We start from the raw sequence: 19,819 nt of genomic DNA, 5'->3' as shown, positions 1-19,819 counted from the left end.
AGGACTGATCCTGATTCTCTCGGGGCTTCAGCCTTTCTTCACTACCCATCCCTAGGTGTCCTGCCTGCCTCTGGGAGTCCCCTTGGGATGAGGAGCATGTGGCCCCCATGGCCTGGCTGTGCTCCCTGCCTCACCCTGAGCAGTGCAGGCTTGGTCTCAAAGTGATGCCATGAAGGTAGATGTGACTGTGAGGACATGGGGGTTGGGCAGGGCACTCTGAATGGGCAGAGGTGTCTGTCTGTGGTGAGATGCTGCAGCTCAGGTGGGAAGGGCATGCTGGGGGGCAAAGTGTCCCTGGGCTCCTGGGATTTTTCTGTCCAGGGGACCATGCTGGCAGAACTGTGCCTGAGGGCTGGGGTGCCAGAAGATTCATAATGCCCGAGTGCCCCACACCCAGACCTTTCCTGTAGTGGAAGGATCCTGCCCTCATAGGGCTGATGACAGAAATCTGTGGTCCTGTAAGGGCCCTGTGCATTGTGGTATTGCCACATCCCAGCAGGGCATGCTACCAGACCAGCTCCTGGCATTTTTCTCATGTATTGGTTTCCCCATCTGTAAGAAGCAGCCCTGGCCCACTCAGGAGTGGCTGGCTTACTTTGAAGCTTATTTTCTTTAAAATTGCCTGAGCAATGTGCAAAGGGCACAGAGTTCCAGCAGGTCAGTTGCCTGTTCTTGCTGCATTGAGCTCACCTGACTCTGTAGCTAGTGTCCCAAATAGCAGGGGACACAATGTCCTGCAGGTATCAGTCCATCCAGAGAGAATGGATTGCTAAACCTCTGGTAGTTGATGTCACCACAGGCAGCTCCAGGATGTGGGACCTGGGGGACCTGGGGAGAGATGGGGCCTGATGCCATCATGTGCAATGGCTTCAGCATGTGTTCCAGCAGGATCAAGTCCTCTATGGTTGGCGTAGCAGGAGCTGTGGCAGTTCCTGGCTAAGGGCACATTTTCTCAGCCCCACACAGGTGCCTGAGGGAGCCCTTGGGGCTGGTGAAGGGCTGTGCTGCCCTGAACCTCTGTGTGCCTGTGGGTGCCCAGCCCTGGGCATGCACTCAGCAGGTTGCAGAGAAGCTGTCAGTGCCAATAATGTTCATTTTACTGTCTGTAACTTGTTATAACTCCATCAACTTCCATTTAAATGAACAATTAACTTGGCCATGAATGTTGGTCTTGTGCCCACCACTGCTTCCTGTGGTGTCTGGGATGCACATCCTCAATGCACATCCCCAGGCAGGAACTGGAAAACCAATTCAGTCTGAAAGTCCCCCCTTGCTGGAGGACTGAGCCATCTGGGCTGGCCATTGACCATGCTGAGACCTGTGGGAAGGTGTGGGGTTCATCACCCCCAGACTGTCACTGTCCCCACGATGTGATGGACCTGCTGGAGGGCAGCTGTGTGGGTGTCTCAGTGGCACGCAATCCAAACTGTGCTGCTGGGAGAACCAGCAGCAGGGGCTGAGTGCTACTTCTGACCCCAAAACCTCTGAGGACACCCAAACCACAAGGGTCTGTGGGGCTGTGGTGCAGCACTTCCCTCATATCTTTGCTAATCCAGTGCCAGCAGCAAGACACCCCAGACCTTGCTGTGGCTACTGCATGGTACCTGGGAGTTTTAGCTTAGGAAAGATGTATTGGGTTTTTACCATTTTTATTTTTCTGAGACACATTGGTTGCTGGAACTCAGTGGCTTAGGACTTACCACAGTGTTTATCTCCTAACAGACTCTGGGTACCCAGACACAGTGTTTTGCAAGGAAGAGAAAAGAGAGCAGGGAGTGAAGAAACTCAGTGCACCACGCACAGCTCCTGGCTCTCCCCTGGGCTGTGTCCTCTCTATGTTTGAGGTGGGGGAAGGAGCAAGACCTTGGGGGTGGGGAGTGGGTTGGTTTGTCCCATGTAATGAACAACCTCAGCACCAAACTGATGTGGATGCACCTCACTTTCTCTCCTTCCCCTCTGCACAAGATCTTGATGGGGCTGGGCAGGCGATGGGGCTGGGAGGTACCAACAGAGACAGTCTGTGAAACTTGGCTGGGAGGACAGAGCGAGATTGATGTTTGCTTGGGTGCTTGGCCCTCAGCTGTGGGCTCTGCCTGCCCCTGTGCCAGCTGAAGACAAAAGCACTGGCCCCGGGTAGCACTGCACAGCTGGTGTGAGCCCCCTGGGACAGCTGGCAGCTCTGTAAGGCTGGAACCTTCCCAGTGATCCGGGGAACAGGGGTGGCATGGGAAGGCCACTGGGTACTTGCCCATGTTCGTGTGTCTGAGCTCCACTGGATCCACAGCTGCTCTGTCTTGGTTCCTGTCTGCTGGTTAAGCCTGGAAAGGGTTAAAAAGGAACAGGGGTGACCATGGGGAGTACCCCATAGAGCTGGGGGGGGGAAGAAGAATGAGGGGGTTAGGGACTAGGAGCTTGCAAGAGGTTCCCACCTGGCTTGTTGGCATGTGCCACATGAGAGATGAAATGTGGCAGTCACCACTAATTATGTCAGAAAAATCACCCATGGAGTTAATGGTTTCTGGGTGTAGTTCCAGGTCAAGGTTTCTGTCCCTGCAGGGCAGACCTGTCTCATCCCCATGTCCCTTCTGCACATGGGGGGCCCCACTGGGAGCTGGCTACAGGGTCCTCAGCAGAGACAAACACCCAGCACACCACAGAAAATCCCAGAAAGGCTTTATTTGCATAGGAATATTGAAGCTGTTAAAAAAACCCCACCACTACTTGGCTACCCAGTGCCTGCAGGTCCTGCTGGGATGCTGGCAACTCCCAGATTGTTGCTGAGTGTTGAGCAAGCTGAACAGATGAGGTGCACCCTTCCTCCACCTCCAAACGGGGCCTCCCCAGAAACAAAGTCTCAAAAGCCCACAGCCTGCACATGTGGGGGGGCCTGGGACCTCCACAGTGGGTAAGGCATGCCTGGAGATAGTGGTGAGATGGAGATGGCTCAGACCATCCTGGTGGGTCTCAGGTAGGGTAGATCTGGGGTTGATGACTGGGGCAGGTACTTGCCCAGTCTATGAAATGGGTGCATGTGACTGTGTGCTCTGCTGGGCTCAGGGGAGGAGAGGTAAGGGCTGGGTGGGGTGTGTATGTAGGGCTTTACTCCCAGTGGAGGGTGTGAGGGTGATGCCTGCCAGAGAACCAGGGCCAAGGGACAGGCTGGGTCTGGCCTCCTGCCCATGTCCCTCTGCTCTGCAGGGTCCCTTTTGCTATGACAGGAAGGTCCCCGGGACCCTTGCTGTGCCATGGTGGCACCACAGCTTCCACAGAAAGGGGCAAATCTTATTTCCACCCTGCCCTATCTGGAGGACTCTGGGCTCTCTCCTGCACCCAGGGCCATGGGGAGATGGGCCACACTGGGCTGCCAGCTCCTTTGGGCTGGCTGTGAGCAGTGGGAAAGGAGAGTATCAACACATTTCTCTCTGTAGAACCTACATAAACATCACCTACTGCTTTTATTTCCTGCTAAGCACAGAGGATATCCAGGTCTGGAGGGCTGGAAGCCTTGCTGAAATTGTCCTGTTGAGGTGTCAGATACTCTCTCCAGTGGAGGAACAGTGGGAGTAAACCTGCTTGGGGGCTGCCATGACTGTGTGCTGGGATGGGGAGAAGGCATGGGAATGGGAGAGTTTTCACCTTCAGCTCTCTGCTGGCACTGTGGTGCTGTGGGAACACAGCAGTCTGGGAATGCTACCACTCAGTCCACTCCTGCAAAGCGATTGGCCAAGCTACCTCCACTGATTTCATCTTGAAAAGTCTCCCTTTGGAACTCAGGCTGTGGCCTACATTGCAGGTAGTGCAGTGTCAGCTCACTAGTGCCAAGCAGCTCCTGCCTGCAGCTGCAATAGCTGTCTGTGCCTCTTTGCAATCAGCAGAACCAGGACTGGGCTCAACTGCTGCCTGCCCCAGAGCTGGCGTTTCCTTGAAGGAAGTGGAGCCTCCTGCCTAGATCCCTGACACAGTCCTGCCATGGGCATCACGGGCAGCTCTGGGCTCTGCAGGGAGTGGAGCATCCCTGACCCACTGCTTTGATGTATGTTGGGGCTGGAGAGGTCCTGTCTGCTGCTGCTGGGCTGAGGACCATTGGGGCCATAGCCAGCACCCCACACAGTCTAGGCATAGGAAGGGCTGCTGCCTGCTGTTCTCTGCAACCAAGCCCCAGGCCAGGGGAGGAGAGAGAACTTCAGGCCCTTGCCTGGCTACGCATGGCCCATGGCTCAGTGGTACAGCATGGAGAAGCAGCAGCCTGATATGGAAGGTGCAGAGAGGTGGAGGGTGTTTGGCTGGAATATGGTGGTCCCTGACTACCAACCGTGCAGCATCCCACAGCAGTGGGGACTCCTCTGTGCCATGGTTGTGCCGCCTGTGCCAGTGCAGCACCTGAGGCTACCACAGCACTACAGCTTCCCTGGGTACCCAGCGGTGACACCATGTAGGAGGCAGGAGGGTTCCCTCTCTCCAGCTGACTGTGGGGACCTGGGGGTGCTGATCCCCCTTCTCGATGCCCTGGCACCTGACAGGATGGGTAGGCTGCCACACGTCCAGGCTTTGAAACTCAGGCTGGCTGTGCTGCTACTCTGGGACAGAGGGAAATATGGTTCTGGTAGAGCTCATGGCACCTGAGCACACTGGGGTGTCAGAATGAGAGGCAGTCAAGGTTTTTTGGGCCTCAGGGCACTGAGTGTATGTCCTCCGAGTGCAGCACTTTGTAGACCACCCAGTAGAAGATATTGAAGACCAGGAAGGTGAAAGGGAAGACAGCTCTGGAGAGGGTGTCGATGCGCTTGGCCCGGTTGATGTAACGCCTGCGGAGGTTCTCTCCTTCCCGCAGCAGAGTGCTGCCTCCCGTGGGGCTGTAAATCCTGGGGCCCTCCCCAGCCCTGTCCTGTGCCTGCAGGCACTGGCCCAGCCCGTAGCCTCGCAGGTAGAAGCGGCTCTCACGGACAAGTTCTTCCTCCTGACAAAGGGAAAGGCTGTCAGCTGGAGCACCTCTTGGCTGCTAACACTGCAGAGCAAGGAGGTGCTTATGGTTGCGTGTCCTGTACACCCTGGCACCGGGGAATATGGTCCTGTAAGTAAGTGCAAGGTTGGGTGCTTTTCCAGAAAGCCTGAAGCATGCAGGCAAGAGCATGGGGTGAGCAGGCTGTGGGCAGAGGCAGGTGTGGGGGTGACTGCTGACTGCCTGCATGTTCACCTGGAACATGTTTTATGAGTGCATCCAAGGGCAACCTGGGCCCCGGCAGCCTGACACGGAATTCCCCTCAGAATCCTCTCAGCTCCAGCTCAGGGACTTGGGAAGCCCAGCTCTCTGCTAGCTGGGAGGACAGGGGAGGACTGGGCTGGAGATAGGTACCTGGATGTGCAGGGGCTGCAGGTTGCATGAGGATGCAGGGAACCAGGGTACAAGGCACAGCAGTGCATGGTGCTTTGGGGTGTAGAGTACAGAGGACTGTAGGGAGTTAGGGGAGTTAGGGACTGCAGGAAGCTTGGGGGTGCAGGTACTGCTGTGGCAGCCATGTTTCTGCAGGGACGAATCGTGCCAGTGCCAAAGGACAGAAGAGCTGGTGAAGGATCCTGGCTACCATCAGGACTTGCACGCCCTCCCAGTTCCTCCAAGAGCCCAGACTCCCATTTCTCCCTGTGGCAGGGGCTGCCCTGTGCAGCAGCAGTAGGAGACAGAGAGAACTGTACTCCTGGCTGGTATCTGTGCCATAGCTCACTCCATGCTGGTGAGGGGCTTCAGGGAGGGCAGCATGACCTGTGAGGCTGCATGCCCATGATTAAGCCTGCAAAAGGGTCATGAGAGCAAGGCACCTGCCCTCACCTTTGGGTCACAGCCCACAGCCATCATTCATGGCCCCTCAGGTGCCAGCCAGCAGTGCCCATGATCCTCCCCACTGACTAGAGATTCACCTCTTTAATCCTTGAAGGGTGTGGGATTTTCTGTATGCAAAAATGTGCAGCCCCAGCTGCACACCTGGCTTCTTGACGAGCCCCTAAAACACTCATTTGGGCTTCTTGATGAGCCCCTAGGACACTCATTTGGTCTCTGGCTCACAAGTGCCATATCTGGCTGTGGTGGGTTTCTTTTCTGGGAGCCTGCTGCAGGCCAAGCCTTTTGCCTCATGCCATGCCCACACACATCCCTGTACTGGATCCCAAATGCCATCAGGACTGTCCTCCAAATACTGGAAAGAAGCTGAGGTCAGCCTGCACAGGTGCTCAGCCAGCAAGGGGGCTCTCATGCAGAGATCTTGCACCCTGGCATCTTTATTTAACTCAGCAATCTGCATGCTAAGCAAGATTTCTTGTGGGAAGGACAGCAGTGACTGAAATTGCTGAGATTAGTTTTCATTTGCAGTTGGGTTTTATTCCCCTGCCAGAGCCTGACAGCTTGTGGGCTATAGTGGGGGGGAGCCAGGATGGCCTCAGTGACTTGGAGGGCAGCAGCTTTTCCCCCAGCCAGGGAGTTTCAGAGGAGATGGCAGACTGGGAGTGCTGATACTCCCAGATGGGTCCCTCTGGGCTGGTGCAGCCCCAGCATGCTTACTGGGGGGCAAGGCTGGGTGGGGGGAGCTCCCTGGGTCCAGCTTTGCAGGGTCTATGGTGTTTGCTGTTGGGCTGTGGCACCCAAGCCATGCTGTGTCAAGCATGGGAACTGCAGGCAGCAGGGCTCTGCTTTGGTCTCTGCAACTTCCACCTCAGGGCAGCTGCACTTTTGTCTGTTTTAAGCTGGCAGATGGTTCCTGGGTTCAGCAGAACCTACCTCTCCCTGCCTTAACTGGGTGGGTGATCATTTCCAGAAGTTGGTGTAAGGGGGCTGTGAAAGGCAGGGAGCAAGGGAGCATCTGGGAAGCCTTTCCTGGCATTCAAGGGCTGATAAAGGTGAAGAGGAGGCTGGGGGCAGCCCAGCTGGGCAGGATGCACCAGGCCTGATCTCCCTGGAGCTGTGCCTGCCAGTGTGGGAGCCTGTCCTGCCCCAGTGCTCTTCCTTACACCTCTGCAAAGTTGCTAAAAGCAGCCGCAAGTGCCTCAAACCTGTCTGTGCCAGGAAAGACAGATGGGCAGAGACCTCACCCTGCCAAAGGTGTGTGCACAGCCTCGGAAGCTGAGCAGCAGTCCAGGGAGTGGCCATCGATCTGCCCCACTATCACTCATCCCTTGGCAAATGGGGCTGTGTTGGTCCTGTCTTACAGAAGGGGAAACTGATGCATGAAGCAAGGGTGTCTCCAGGAAAATCTGCTTCCTTCATACGCCTCTTAATCTCTTTTCAGCCCAGGTAATAGGAGCTTCATCCTATGGGCCAATGCTCTGTGCACATCACTCCCCTGATCCTCCTACAAGCCCTTGCTGCCCTCTGGGGCCAGCTCCATGGGGGTTTGTTTTGGGGAGAGGAGGTTGAGGCTGGCTTGGGAGGCACTGTGCTGCAATCAGGGATAGCAGAAGGTCCTGTTTTACCCTGGAGCTGGAGGGCTGTGAGGGCAATATATAGGTGTTCTGGTTGTCATGACAGCCACTCAGCTGCCACAGGGACTCCGTGTTGGCCATTCTGCTGCTCAGGAGCTTTTGGCATCCAACATCGTGCACCAAACAGAAACAGGACAGCAAGTGACACATGGCTCTGTCCTGGCCCTGAGGTCAGCAGCTCTGGCTGCTGGGATTGAGACAGCAGAGACGGGGGGCTCTGCATGTGGGGCAAATGCCCCCCAGGCAGTGCCTGAGCACTGGCATCCTTCTGCACATGCCAAAGGGATTTGGCTGCACCGGGTAGTCTGCAAGCTACTCAAGTTTTCCATGGAGGTCTGGTGCCTTGCAGTGTGCTTATGGCAAAAAAAAAATGAGAGTGGGGCAGCCTGCCCTGGCAGCTGCTGAGAAACTGTCTCTGCAGATCCAGAGTGTCTCCTCGATCACTGGGTATGGGCAGATGTCACGGCAGCAGTGGAAGCAGGGACTCACCATCCTCTGCCGTCGCTGGCGCCGGCGCAGACGCATGAACTCCTTGTGCTGTCGGGAGACAAAGTTGACAGCTGCGTACTCCAGCAAGGCGGCAAAGACAAAGAGCAGGCACACTGCCATCCAGATGTCAATGGCCTTCACGTAAGAGACCTGCAAGGAGAGAGGGAGCTGAGGGAGCTGCTAACCCTAACCACACTCTTCTCTCCCCCCCCACCACTGCCAGCTTTGCCCAGCAAAGGGACACAGGAGCCTCTCAGCAGGGATGTGTGGGCCAGAGCTCACCCATCCCAGCAGCACCATGTTTCACTTGGGCACATGCAGTACTCCAGCTGGCTTTAAAGCTTTGTATCCAGCCATTCCCAAGGGAAGGCTGCCCCTGCCCCTGGGATACTGGAGGTGGCAGTGGGGACGCCAGGGGTCCCAGCAGGCTGCAGTGTGGAAACCTGGCATGGAAGCAGTGCTGACCTTGGGCAAGGAGGCACGGGAGCCAGCACTCTGCGTGGTCATGGTGAGCACAGTGGTGATGCCCAAGCCCACCCGGGCCGGTGCCGCATCCATGTTGATCCAAAAGGAGACCCAGGAGAGAATGACAATGAGCAGGCTGGGGATGTACATCTGGATCAGGTAGTAACCCATCTGCCTCTCCAGATGGAACTTTACCTCGATGCAGGTGAACTTGCCTGTGGGGAAAGGCAGACCTGATGGGTGAGAAGAACCTCTCAGCCATGGTAAGGGAGTGGGGGTGGGTCCATGGAGTTCTCACCTGTGTTGTAGTACTTGGTGCAATAGCCCAGATCCTTTTCATCCCTGAGGATGAACTGTGGGAGCGTCAAGCCCTCTGCGACCTGCACAGCCTCCTGCTCTTCCATCCACTCAAAGATGAGGTCATTCATGGTATAGCCAACTGGAAGGGACAGAGGGAGCTGTGGGATGGGAGGGGGGGGGCACGCACCCCATTCAGCTCCACTCTGAATGACTGCTCCTTCCTGGTAACATCCTTCAGAAGCAGGAAGATGCCAGCCTTTGGGATGGGAAAGGATGGGATGGGATGGGTGGGAAAAAGTACAGTTTGAACTCCCCTAGGTACTTACAGCTCTCTAGCTGCATGGTGCATGTCTGGATGTCCATGGGGAAGTTCTTGAGGTCCATGGGGCAGGACAGAATCAGTGTCAGCCTAGAGGAGGCAGAGGAAAGGATGTGATTACTGGGGGCTAGAGCAGTCAGGGCAGGGAAAGCTGCCCCTTGGGAGATAAGAGGAAATTTTTGCCTCCCCACTCAGGCACTACACCAGAGAAGGGTTCTACCTAATGCTGTAGAGCACGTTGCCATTCTTGAAGATGCGCAGCAGCTTGTTGTCGGTGGTGACCTCGTGGAAATTGGCCCCTTTCTCATTGGCAAAGAACAAGTCTGGCTTCCAGATGGAATCGAGCATGGAGGGGTCAAGGTCGAGGGAGTCATCGGGGTACTCGCAGTACGCAAGGCGGGGGTCATTCCACTGCTGCCTCAGGAAGACATTGACTCGGTAGTCCTGGGGCAGAGGGCACCGTGTCAGCCAGAAGCACCTCACAGTGTCCGGGGAAAAGAAGGATGAGGGAGAGACGGAGGAGGAAGAAGAGGTAGAGGAGGAGGTGGAGGTGGTCTCTTGGTTGACAGTCAGCCCTGCAGGTGCTCCCTGCTTGACACTAACCATGCACAGGGCAGGGGGAGCTTAATAGGCTTCCCACACTGTTGACAGCCAGGGGAAATTAAAAAGCTAAAGCCACAGCAGTCAAGAGGAGGAAGACCAGTAGCTGCTGCTTGCAGTGTTCCTGGCTGGGCTCTGTGTCCCTGTGAGGGGTTGATGTGGTCGTTGATGGTATTAAGGCTTTGCAGCAGCACAAATAGGGAGTATTTAGCCCTGAGGCTTCCTCAGAAGAGGTCCTCACGCACATTAGGAGGCTAGGGATGGCAGGGACAGTGATTGCTTGTATGGTAGGGCACCTGCTGAGTCTCCAAACAGCAGGGAGATACCACCCACTGCCTCACTGCCCCCTCAGGGTGTTTCTACCTGCTCAGGCATGGGGTGTAGCCCACACAGCCAGGCTCTGGTTAACTGACCCCAGGAAACCCCACACAACCATTTGCTTTGCTATGGCTATGAATGCCATCACCACAGTACTCTGGAGAAGGCCTATAAGCATGATCATGGGCTTGGACACTGGGAGCTGCACACTCCCCAGCAAAAACCATTGGCAGCCCTGAGTCACTGGGAGAAGAGCACATGATGCTGGTGAATCCCTCACCATGGTAGTCTCGGTGACGGAGCCGAAGCTGTTGATGAAGATGTTGCACGTCACGTTGACGGGTGGTCCTGGAAAACAGCAGGAAGCCTCCTCTCACCACTAGCCAAGGAGACACAAGCACCACACAAGGCACGCATAGGTACACTGCCTCCTGCGTGCACTGTGTGGATAAATGCACACAAGCATCCTTCCTGCCCCCTGGGGTAACCTCTGTAGTGTTCTGAGATGAGCCCCAGCACAACCTACAGGCACTGCAGCCTCCCATGCTGTCAGGCAAAGCAGGCACACGCGGGGCAGCTGTGACTGTAGGAGCACCCAGGACTCTGGAGAGGGTGTTAGGACAGTGGGAGATGGGTCAGGCTCCTGGCCCCATGCCTATACCTGTCCATTCCCTGGTTTTGGGCAGCCATAAGTGTGGGTTGCTGCCAGGTTTGGGAGCCTCAAGTCCTCTCCTTACCTTTGAAGTTGGGTCGAATCCGGGCATCATACCCTGATGTTCGTCCCATAAGCTTGTCCAGGAAATCAGAGGGTGACATGGGCTGGGGCAAATTTTGGGAAGCAGCTTTAATCTCTTCCTGCCCTGAGACCAGCCTGTGGGACAGAGGAGGCAGATTAGTTGCCTGCCATCATCACTGATCTGCAGGCACATCTCATCACCCTGCAGGGATTGCCAGCTGCCACGAGCAGCAACTGTACCCATGCTGCATGCAGTCCAGCACTGAGTCAGTATGTTGGCCCCAGGAACCCTTCCACCTTCTGCTGTGATCCTGGCAGCTCTCACCTGCTCAGCTTGAGGGCTACATGCCTGCATTTTGCCTGTCCCTGACAACAAAGCCTCTGTCCACTGTGTCCCATGGAATGACATCCATAGCAGGTGCCTCCCGACTGCAGGGTTGTGGTGGGTATGGGGTAAAGTAAGCAATGGCCTCATGCACCATAGCTGGGCTCTGTGCCAGTGCTGGAGGGGGAAAGTGTCCCTCCTGGATTTAATCACCAGCCCTAGCTTGAGTTGCTGAACAAACATCTGTGCCCTGCCTGGCACAGACTCATGGTCTATGGGACAAAACAGTGGCTTGCTCCCCCCAAGCTGTGGGCTGGCTTGGCATGAGTGAGGAGGTGCCCAGGAGCCCATCTGGGGTTGTGACACCTTGCCAGGGGACAAGATGATGTGGCAGAAGAGCTGCAAGGCCAAGGTCTCCCACACAGCACTCCCAATGATGATAGAAACTTATTTAAACTGACCTTGGAGGGGATGTTTTTGTGAATGAATCTTAACTTGCCGTTTCTTTCCTTCATCCAGTCTATTATGATGATTTCAAGGAACAATGCAAGAGAGGGTTTTCACCACATTGCCAGGCATGTGGCTGTGATGGAAGGAATTAATCAGAAACCTCCAAACACAAAGGGACTTCAGAGCACGCTGCCAGTGCTGCTGCACACTGCCTCGTAAGTCTACCAGGTTTATGTCCAGGTGGGTCCCACTCCTGCTTGGAGCTACAACCCTGTTATCACAAGCAGAGGATGATGCTGGGAGCTGGAAGCCCCTGGGGTCCTTATTCCTACTGCCTTGTTCCTACCTCCTTTTAAAAGAGCCAAACTCATCCTAGAGGGACTCATCCTAGAGTGCATCCTTGCCAGCTAGAAATGGTGACAATGGCCACCACAAAATAATCCATCAAGCCAGGTTTTCTCTTAATTTGAGATGGCCAGGTCATACGGACTGGTCCTGGCCAAGACCAAAACGCTGAGCTGCATTAGGAGAGGTCTTTGGGAAGAGAGCTTCCAGAGGCCAGGGTAACAAGGTCCCAGCCTGCCACATATCCCTAAACCATGTCCTACTGTGCTGAAGAGGACAAGGAGGGTTCTCCCCTGGAGCATATGGGAGGAAGGCTCTCTGTGCACAGCAGCTAGCTCCTTGAAGAGGCTCATCTAGCTGGCTAGGCAGTTATGGGTCTGCAGCCCCAGCTATGCTTGCACCTTGGGGACTGCAGGGGGTGCAGAAATGCCCTGGGTGCAGCCACCTCCAGTGGCATCACTGGCACGGCCACGCTGGCACACAGCCCCTGGGTCCCAGCTCTTCTCAAGGTTTGGCTGCAGCTTCTCAGTCTGGGTGCTGCCTGCCCTGGGGGAGCCTGGCACTAATCTCCTGAACACTGTGGGACCCTGGAGCTCAGCACCTCTGTGGAGCAAGGAGATGGTGGGGCTGCAAAACACTCCTGTCTGCCTGAAAATGCCCCTGGGAGACAAGCAGTTCATGCATGTGAAGAAATACCACAAATACTGTGGTTTCCCCCCTGTGTTGCTTCAGCTGCACTGGTAAAGTGGTGGGAGAGGGAGTGAGGGCAGAGATCGGGCTCAGGCTGAGGGCACTGCAGCCCCTCAACCCCTCCCTCTTCCTGCCTGGTCCACACTCCACTGCATCTCACCTTGTCCTGGATAGCACTCAAGATGTCCAGAGAAGGAAAGAGACCCAGAGGCTTTGAATCATTCACATAAGTGGATGAAGAATTTGTTTCAGCACCGACTGGACCTGAGGCAACTACTGGCCTGGGAGACTGGGACCTTCCCACACCCATACCCCCAATGCCTTGAGCCAGGAGTGGGGCTGTGCATCGCAGGGATGGATGTAGCACTGGAGAAGGAGCTGTCTGTGTCACCACCTGGCTCAGCTTGCCCCATCTCCCGCTGTGGCAAGGCTCCCTACCTGGCCTGGGGACCCAGTGCTGGAGCAGGATCAGCTGGGGACAGGCAGAGCCTGGCTGTGTGCAGATGGGGCTGCTGTAAGGGGAAGGTCTGGTGGGGTCCCCGGGTGCTGGGTCAAGGTCCCCCGGGAACAGGGCTGAGTCCATATTTGTAGGAGCTGTGGCGGCCTGCGGGGAGGTCCAGATCGGGGCTGGGGGGGTTCTGGCCGGGGTAGGGGGGCTGGGGAATGCCCCTGGAGAGACGTGCGGATGGGGGTAGGGGTGCGGGTCCCAAGGACTCATTCGGATCTGAGAGGGAATTCCCGGGTACCACACGTCAGATCCGGCTTTAAGAGGGGGTGATGCCCGTGCGCTGGGGCTCCAGGGGATGTGGGGCTCCGGGGGATGGGGGTTCGGGCACCCGCGAGAACGGGGTCCGACCCGCCGGACGCGCAACGCCGAGCACCCGCGCCGTGCGCTCACCTGAGCGGCAGGAGGCAGCCGAGGAGGAGGAGGAAGGCGAGCGCGCCATCCCGGAGCGCACCCATCCCGCCGCAGCCCGCAGCCCCGCCGCCCCGGGCGCACGGGCATGACCCGGCCGGCGGCGGCAGCGCCCGTGCTCCCGCTCCCACCGCACCGGGACCGCTCCCGCCGCCGCTACCACAGCCCCTCGCCCGGTCCTGCTCCTCATAGTCCGGGCGAGCGGGCGTCCGCCGCGGGATGGGCGCTGGCCGCCTGCGGGCTCCGGGAGCCGGGCGGAGCCTCGCCTGCAGCGGCGGGGAGGAGGCGGGCACGGCGGTGGGGCACTCGGTGCCCGCCTCCTCCTCACCGCCTTGGGGAACTCTGCTACTCCGTCGAAGATGTCCTGGAACCCACGTCCCCCGTGGGGGCTCCTCTGAGCGGGGCGGCGGGTCCCTGCCCCACTGCTGGGGAGGGAGGCAGCTCCCTGCTGGGCTTGCGAAGGTCTGGGGGGTGCAGTGCGGGCGGGGGATGCTCCGGGTCTGGGGGATTCAACGGTGCCCTGGGATCGAGGGATGTGCCGGTGTTTAGGGATGTGGCGGGGCTGATGGCTCTGCTGGGATCAAAGAGTGTGCAAGACTAAGGGATGCTGGAATGGAGCCGTGCTCTGGAGCTGCTGCCTGTCTGAGAGGGGGCGGCTTGGGACAGACGGGCTCCTTCCTTCCTCCCTCTGCCCGGCCTGGCGGGGCCTGGAGCACAGATCCCTATAGGCTCAAGTCCTCCTGCTGGGACCACTGTGCCTTTCCCAGAGGCCAAGTAGATGGGCAGGAAGGTTCCTTGAGGAAGGCAAGATGGACAGTCAGGTCTTTGTGGTATGGGGAGCTACAGTAGCTGCTGGAAAGAGGGAAAATGAAGCAGAGGAAAAATGAAGCTTGTTAATCAGGGCAGCAGAGGCATCACTAGCCTGTCTTGTCTCCTGTATCTACCTGGTCAATCTGTAGGGTTGCCTCTGGCTCTAGGCATCCGTGATTAGTTTGTGAGGAAGTGAATTCTATTTAAAAAAAAAGAGAAAAGAGCAAAAGAAATGGTTCCTGTCTTTCAGGCTTCCATTCACCCTACTTTGGCTGGCTTATCCTGTTTATTTGTATTAACTACAGTTTAATAATAGGCAAGGACCTATAATACAAAGCCATTGCTGCAGGGGTCCACAGAAGAGGATCTTAGAGAAGAGAATATTGTACATCCAACCCCCTTCCCACTCTTCCCAGGGCAAGTTAGGGTCTCAGGTCTGTGCTGGCTTCTCCTCAGCAGAAATCCAGTGCAGGATTTTGAGAGCTCCCCACCGACTTTTCTGTAGGGAGGCAGCATGAGTGAGGGCTGGTTGTGAGAAGCCAAGCCTGGAGCACCTTGTCCAGAGCAGGGGAGAGAACTGTTGGCTGTAGGCAGTGATAACATAAGCTGCAGGGCAGCATGCAGGAGTCCTCATCCCCACTCATCATCTCTCCCAGCACCATGCACTGGGAGAAGTCTCCTCGGATTACTGTTGCCATTAATGTTTACAGGGCTGTGGTGCTGGGAGGTACAAAGCAAGATCTGGAGCCCTAGAGCGTGGCACAAATGCACACTTTGTGACAGCTCCTCTTCCAGAGGCTGTCCAAGCTAAGTGGACCTGACACCATAGGGAGGAGGGGAGTCAGCTGCCTCCTCTCCACTCTCCAGGGAAACTCAGGAACCTGCATGGCATCCCTGTATCTGCACCTGTATCCATTGAGAAGATGATTGGAGTGGCTGTGGAGGCAATTCTGCAGGTGGCCACAAGCAGGGGCTCTCAAGATAACCAGCTACAAGCCCCTGCAGCTTTTGTGAGCTTTGGGGCAAGGTAACAAGGTTCTTGGAGAGGCCTGTGAAGCCAGTGCAGCAACATAGCTCCCTGATGTGCAAAGCTTTGAGGGAACTGTGCAGCTGTAGAATTTGAGGAGAAATTCAGCTTTTCTACCAGTTCTTGCCCACCCAGCAGCTCTGCAGGAAGCCATCACAGTGAGGAGCAAAGAAATGCTGAAAATAAACTCTGAGAAAATGAAGGCAGTGAGCATCCCATCGGGAAGGAGAGGGCAGCACTGATTTGTTGCCAGCTGGGTCAGGTGGATGGAGCAAGACTTGCAAAAGCAGAGCTCAGTCATGCCTGAGGGACTGTACCACATCCTGGCCACGGTATTTGTGGGAGTTACAATGGGCTTCTCCCCCATGTTCACCAAATCAGAGCTTGAGGTGGTTTTTGTGTAAACAGCAAAGATGTCAGCCAGCAGGCAGCTGCCAGTGATGGGCTCACAGAGGCAAACAGTCACTACCAGCCTGCCCTGTGGCCACTTTCCCCAAGGGCAGCAAAGCCTGGGAGGGCAAAGACCACACTGCTGGTGCAGTCCCCAGGGCTGGCATGGGCACAGCCCCCTCTGGGGATCCCCCTGTCCCTGCTCTGAAGCTGTCCCCATCACAGTGCCAAGGTTTGCTACAGGCTCTACAAATGCAGGCAGCAGAAGCTGGGGTTGCTCAGACAGGGAGGAAAGCATGGTCTCTTTTTTCCTTTTGCCTGCACTATCTCTGAGCCTATGTCAAACTGTTCCCTGGGGCTGAACTCTTAACCACTGCAAATCCACCCAGATCCAGAGCCTGGAAGAGCTCTGTGCCAATCCACACTGCCTGGATCCTGACTTCTCTGCTGCTCAGCCCCCACATTGCTGCATCTGTATATTTAATCCTGCCTAATGAATGGAGTGCATTCACAGACAACACAATTCTGAGGGGCTGACTCAACCCCTTGAAAACAGGTGTGTTGCTCTTTTTTTTTTTTTTTTTTTTTTTCCCCAGTGAAAAGTTTCAGAGCTGATGAGCAGTTGCCTGTAAGATTAGTTTTGTGCTGTTCGTGTTGTGGGTAGTGAGTGGAGACAGTGGAAAAATGGAGCTTGCTTTGCTCTTCATGTAGGGGCACAAGGTCCTCCTGGACTCCTCCACGGGCAGCCCTGCTTTGGGTGTGTGTGGGGAGTGATGTGGCTGGAATGCTGCTGCCCATGATACTCCTCCATCAGTCCTTTGGAGTCATCACAGAGCTTTGACTTGGAGGCAGAAGGGCAGAAGCTTCAGGTAAGCACAGGTTTGCTTTAAGCAACCTGCTCCAGCGTCTCTCCAGCAGGCATGGAGGGTGAGGGGGCTCTAAGCAGACTGATAGCAGCTGAGAGGAAGGTCCCATTTTTGGAGTCATCCTGTGTTCTGTATCTTGCAGACCCCGTGACAGGTTGGCCTGCATAGCAGCCTCTCACCAAAGACAGGATAGTGACTGTTATTAATCAGGGGCAGAGGCAGATGCTCAAGGAGATGTTGCTTATTTTAATTTGAGAGCACCACACAGCAGTCACAACCATCCCCTGTCTCCTAATATCATCCTGCTTTCCTTCATCTCCCCCAGGGCTGCCAGCCAACCCAGCTTGTTCTGGACATCTTCCTTCCTCTTTTGTCCTAGGACTGGGATTTTTTTTCCAGAAATCAAGGTGTGAAACAGAGATGCTGAATGCAGAGGGCTCTGCCATCTGTCATGAAAGCTTTGCTGTGTGTTTCTGCTCTGTACCAATTGCTTAAATGCTTAATGAGAGGTGTGAGGCAAAGTGCTCCTTGTGAAAGGTTCAGGGCCTCTGTACCTTTGGTTTAGGGTTATTCCAGATCCCCTTTTTAATCCTCTGACTAGTGAAAGCAGGGGAAAGGAAACAGTCTCATGACTGTTTCTAAGGAAAGAAACAAAACAAATAGGAAAATGCTTCCTACCTGCATTTGGGGAAGGGACAGTCCCTCTGCTCCCAGGTGGACATGGTGGCAGGCTTCCCCAGGGCACACTGTTTGGGGCATCTAATTGAGTGTGAAATTAATGCTGGGAAAAGCAAATTCCTGATGGTGGCTGTGCATTGCTGTCAGCCTGCAGCTCTCCCTGTCTGCCTGGTGTGTGCACAGTGTAGGTACAAGTGTTTCATTCTTATTTGGCAAATTCATCTGGCTCCCCAGTGTTATGCTGGCCACCATCTTTCCCTGGAGGAGCTGTATAATGGGCTGCAGGTGCTTAATTTTCCCAGCAGGACAGAGAACAACCTTAGGGTAAGAAGTGCATGACGAGAAGTGCCCTGCAGCAGTGCTTTGGTGTGGAGACTGAGACCCCACTGGCAACAGAGCACGGGCAGAGATCCCGAACGGCTCAGCAGGGCAAGTGGGCACCTGGGCACGTGGCTGGGGTGTAGCCACCAGTGGCACAGGACAGGACATCTGCACTGGCCCATGAAGGTCATGGTGTCCCAGGAAGATCTGGGGCTGTTCCTAGGGAAGGGTGCACTGCACTCTATCATGGGAGGAGGGGACAGGATGGTGGTGGTGCTGGGGACCCCAGTGGGTGCTTAAGTAGAGGTTCCATCAGGATGTAGTGCCATGCTGAGCCAGGCAGGATGGCTCAGAGGAGATTGCAAGGTGAACCAAGACAGGCATTGGTACCAGCTTAGCTAATGTCACTCTGTGATTTTGTGGCACTTTTCCAGGCTGAAAATATCCCTGCTGTTGGTGTGGCATGGGGCAGTTGCTGCGTGCAGTGGCTGCAGAGGGATGCTCTTTGCTGTGGGACTAGCCAAGGTGATCCAGCTGGTGGGGCTGTGGTGGCCATCCCAGTCCCTGAGCAGCCAGGTGCAGAGGTCACCACTTCTCTCCTCCCCTTCTGAGGTGACCTAGCACCTCTCTCCAGGGTTATGTCTGATGCAAGCACTCAGACAGCAGTGCTCAAAATGCCAGAGCAGGGGTGATCATGGAGAGACCATCCTAAGTGATCTCTCTGAGCTGTTTCAGCCCAACACCAGGTCCTTTGTGAATCCTGGAGGGTCATACCAGCTCCTCCGGGTGCTCCTTGGGGTGTGTCTTGACCATTTTCAGTTCAACACTGACTTGGGGGATTCTTCTGCATTGCTGAGTTGGTCACTGCCTGCACAAGGACATCCTGGAGCCCTTTGGCATCCTTCAGAAAATCCTCCAGAAAATCATCTGTTTCAGATGTTGCTCTCCTGAAAGCTATTGAAGAAAAGCGACCAGCCCCTCATCTAATAGGCACTTACCCACACATCTGATATATTTCTGATATTTCATGGCAGGTTCTCAAAGAAATATTTCATGTATGTTCTGCACCCTCCCACCTCCTCCCCCCATCATGTGTGAGCAGAAGGCATATTGAAAATATGGCCTAGATGGGCCTAACTTACTTTTTCCCATCCATGGACTGCAAACCTCGGCACCAGTGGAGCTCTGCTTTGGGTAAACTATGTGGATTGTTTTTGCAGATAGAGCAAGCACAGAGGGAACTGCAGGCAGAGAGAAGGCTGAAGAAGTGATACCAGTTGGTCCTGTGACCTTGGCAAGCTGGGCATAGTGAACAGGGTGATTTAATTTAGATAAGTGTCAAACAAGACTCTTCAGGCCAGCAGCAAAACCTGGCACGGATGCTAAGACACTCAGTGGGTACCTCATTCCCCCAGGGTGACCTAACTCTTTTCCATCTTTGTGTCTATTCTCTTTTCCCATGGGTCACCCCTTTGTTCCCTGACTTGTCCTCAAATTGCCCAGTGATGCAGCCTGGTTCCTTCCTGAGGCTGGGAATGTGGGAGGGGAATTACAGGGAGGGAGCTTGGGCTGGAGCAGGACTTTCTTTTGGCTGAGGATGCTGCCACCTCTGCCCTCAGAAAGAGCCCTGCTTGGCAAGGATGGCACTCTGGTAGGGTTGGGATCTTCTGATGGACTGTGGCAAACAATGCTAAGGGGCAACAGCACTGGCTTGACCTGTGTTCCAGTTGTCTCCAGAATTTCCAAGTACTCTGTGGGTAATCTACTGGATTTTGAGCCTGCAAGATCCCATCCCACAGGACTCTTTCTCCACTAGGCCTTCCCCCTGCAGCTCTTCACCCTGGCTGATCCTGGGTGCAAAATTGATGCCTTTACCAGGGATAATTGCACCTGTACCCCATGGAACTGGTGGGTGTCACAGTGTCTGGGTAGGTGTCACTCTGGTGCGGGGGGTCTTGTGGTCAACTGAGGAGACTATTGTTGAACCCAGGTTCCTTTCCTCATTCTGTTTTCTGCCTCCCATGCAGTTATGGGCTCTGGGGGTGGCTGTCCTGGGCTCCATTCTGCAAGTGGCATCCTGGAAAATGCATCCTACCTGTCCCCATGTCTCCTCACCTTGCCATTTATACGGGGTGAGGCCAATTATCCCTTCACAGCTGCCAGCACAGAGGCTCTACACAGAGGCATCATCACCTAAGTAAATGTAACAATTGCAGCAGCAAATGAGTATTCCATTCCCAGGGCTACCCCAGGAGAGGATCTTGTGTCTGCCCTGCTCAGCTGCAGGGGAGCTGCAGGGTTGTATGG

The 19,819-nt window shown here is 55.5% G+C and overlaps 1 protein-coding gene across 2 annotated transcripts; it reads right to left on the bottom strand.

The window, feature by feature from the left end:
• Nucleotides 1–4,202: 4,202 nt before the first annotated feature.
• On the bottom strand, nucleotides 4,203–13,467 carry GLRA4 (glycine receptor alpha 4). 2 transcript variants are annotated; one of them, XM_030448837.1, is made up of 10 exons: nucleotides 13,403–13,467; nucleotides 10,696–10,829; nucleotides 10,239–10,306; nucleotides 9,261–9,484; nucleotides 9,048–9,130; nucleotides 8,720–8,860; nucleotides 8,422–8,636; nucleotides 7,957–8,106; nucleotides 7,459–7,563; nucleotides 4,203–4,957 (listed from the first exon to the last, which is right to left on the bottom strand). In XM_030448837.1, the coding sequence occupies exons 1-10, from the start codon at nucleotides 13,465–13,467 to the stop codon at nucleotides 4,670–4,672; spliced, it is 1,473 nt and encodes a 490-aa protein (XP_030304697.1). In that variant the 3' UTR covers nucleotides 4,203–4,669. The 2 variants fall into 2 exon arrangements, with proteins under 2 accessions (XP_030304697.1, XP_008499926.1); XM_008501704.2 differs by lacking the exons at nucleotides 7,459–7,563; nucleotides 13,403–13,467 and having other exon boundaries at nucleotides 10,696–10,823.
• Between the last annotated feature and the right edge of the window lie 6,352 nt (nucleotides 13,468–19,819).

The sequence above is a fragment of the Calypte anna genome, chromosome 4, assembly GCF_003957555.1.
Source record: "Calypte anna isolate BGI_N300 chromosome 4, bCalAnn1_v1.p, whole genome shotgun sequence".
NCBI lineage: Eukaryota > Metazoa > Chordata > Aves > Apodiformes > Trochilidae > Calypte > Calypte anna.
This window is presented reverse-complemented; position numbering and strand designations above follow the sequence as displayed.

Coding starts and splice junctions, on each gene's coding strand:
- GLRA4 (XM_030448837.1), bottom strand. CDS start 13,467: ATGGGTGCGCTCCGGGATGGCGCGCTCGCCTTCCTCCTCCTCCTCGGC. Junction 8,861..9,047: donor CACCATGCAGCTAGAGAGCT/GTAAGTACCTAG, acceptor TGTCCCTTCCAG/TTGGCTATACCATGAATGAC. Junction 4,958..7,458: donor CACAGCCCTCCAGCTCCAGG/GTAAAACAGGAC, acceptor TCCCTTTGTCAG/GAGGAAGAACTTGTCCGTGA.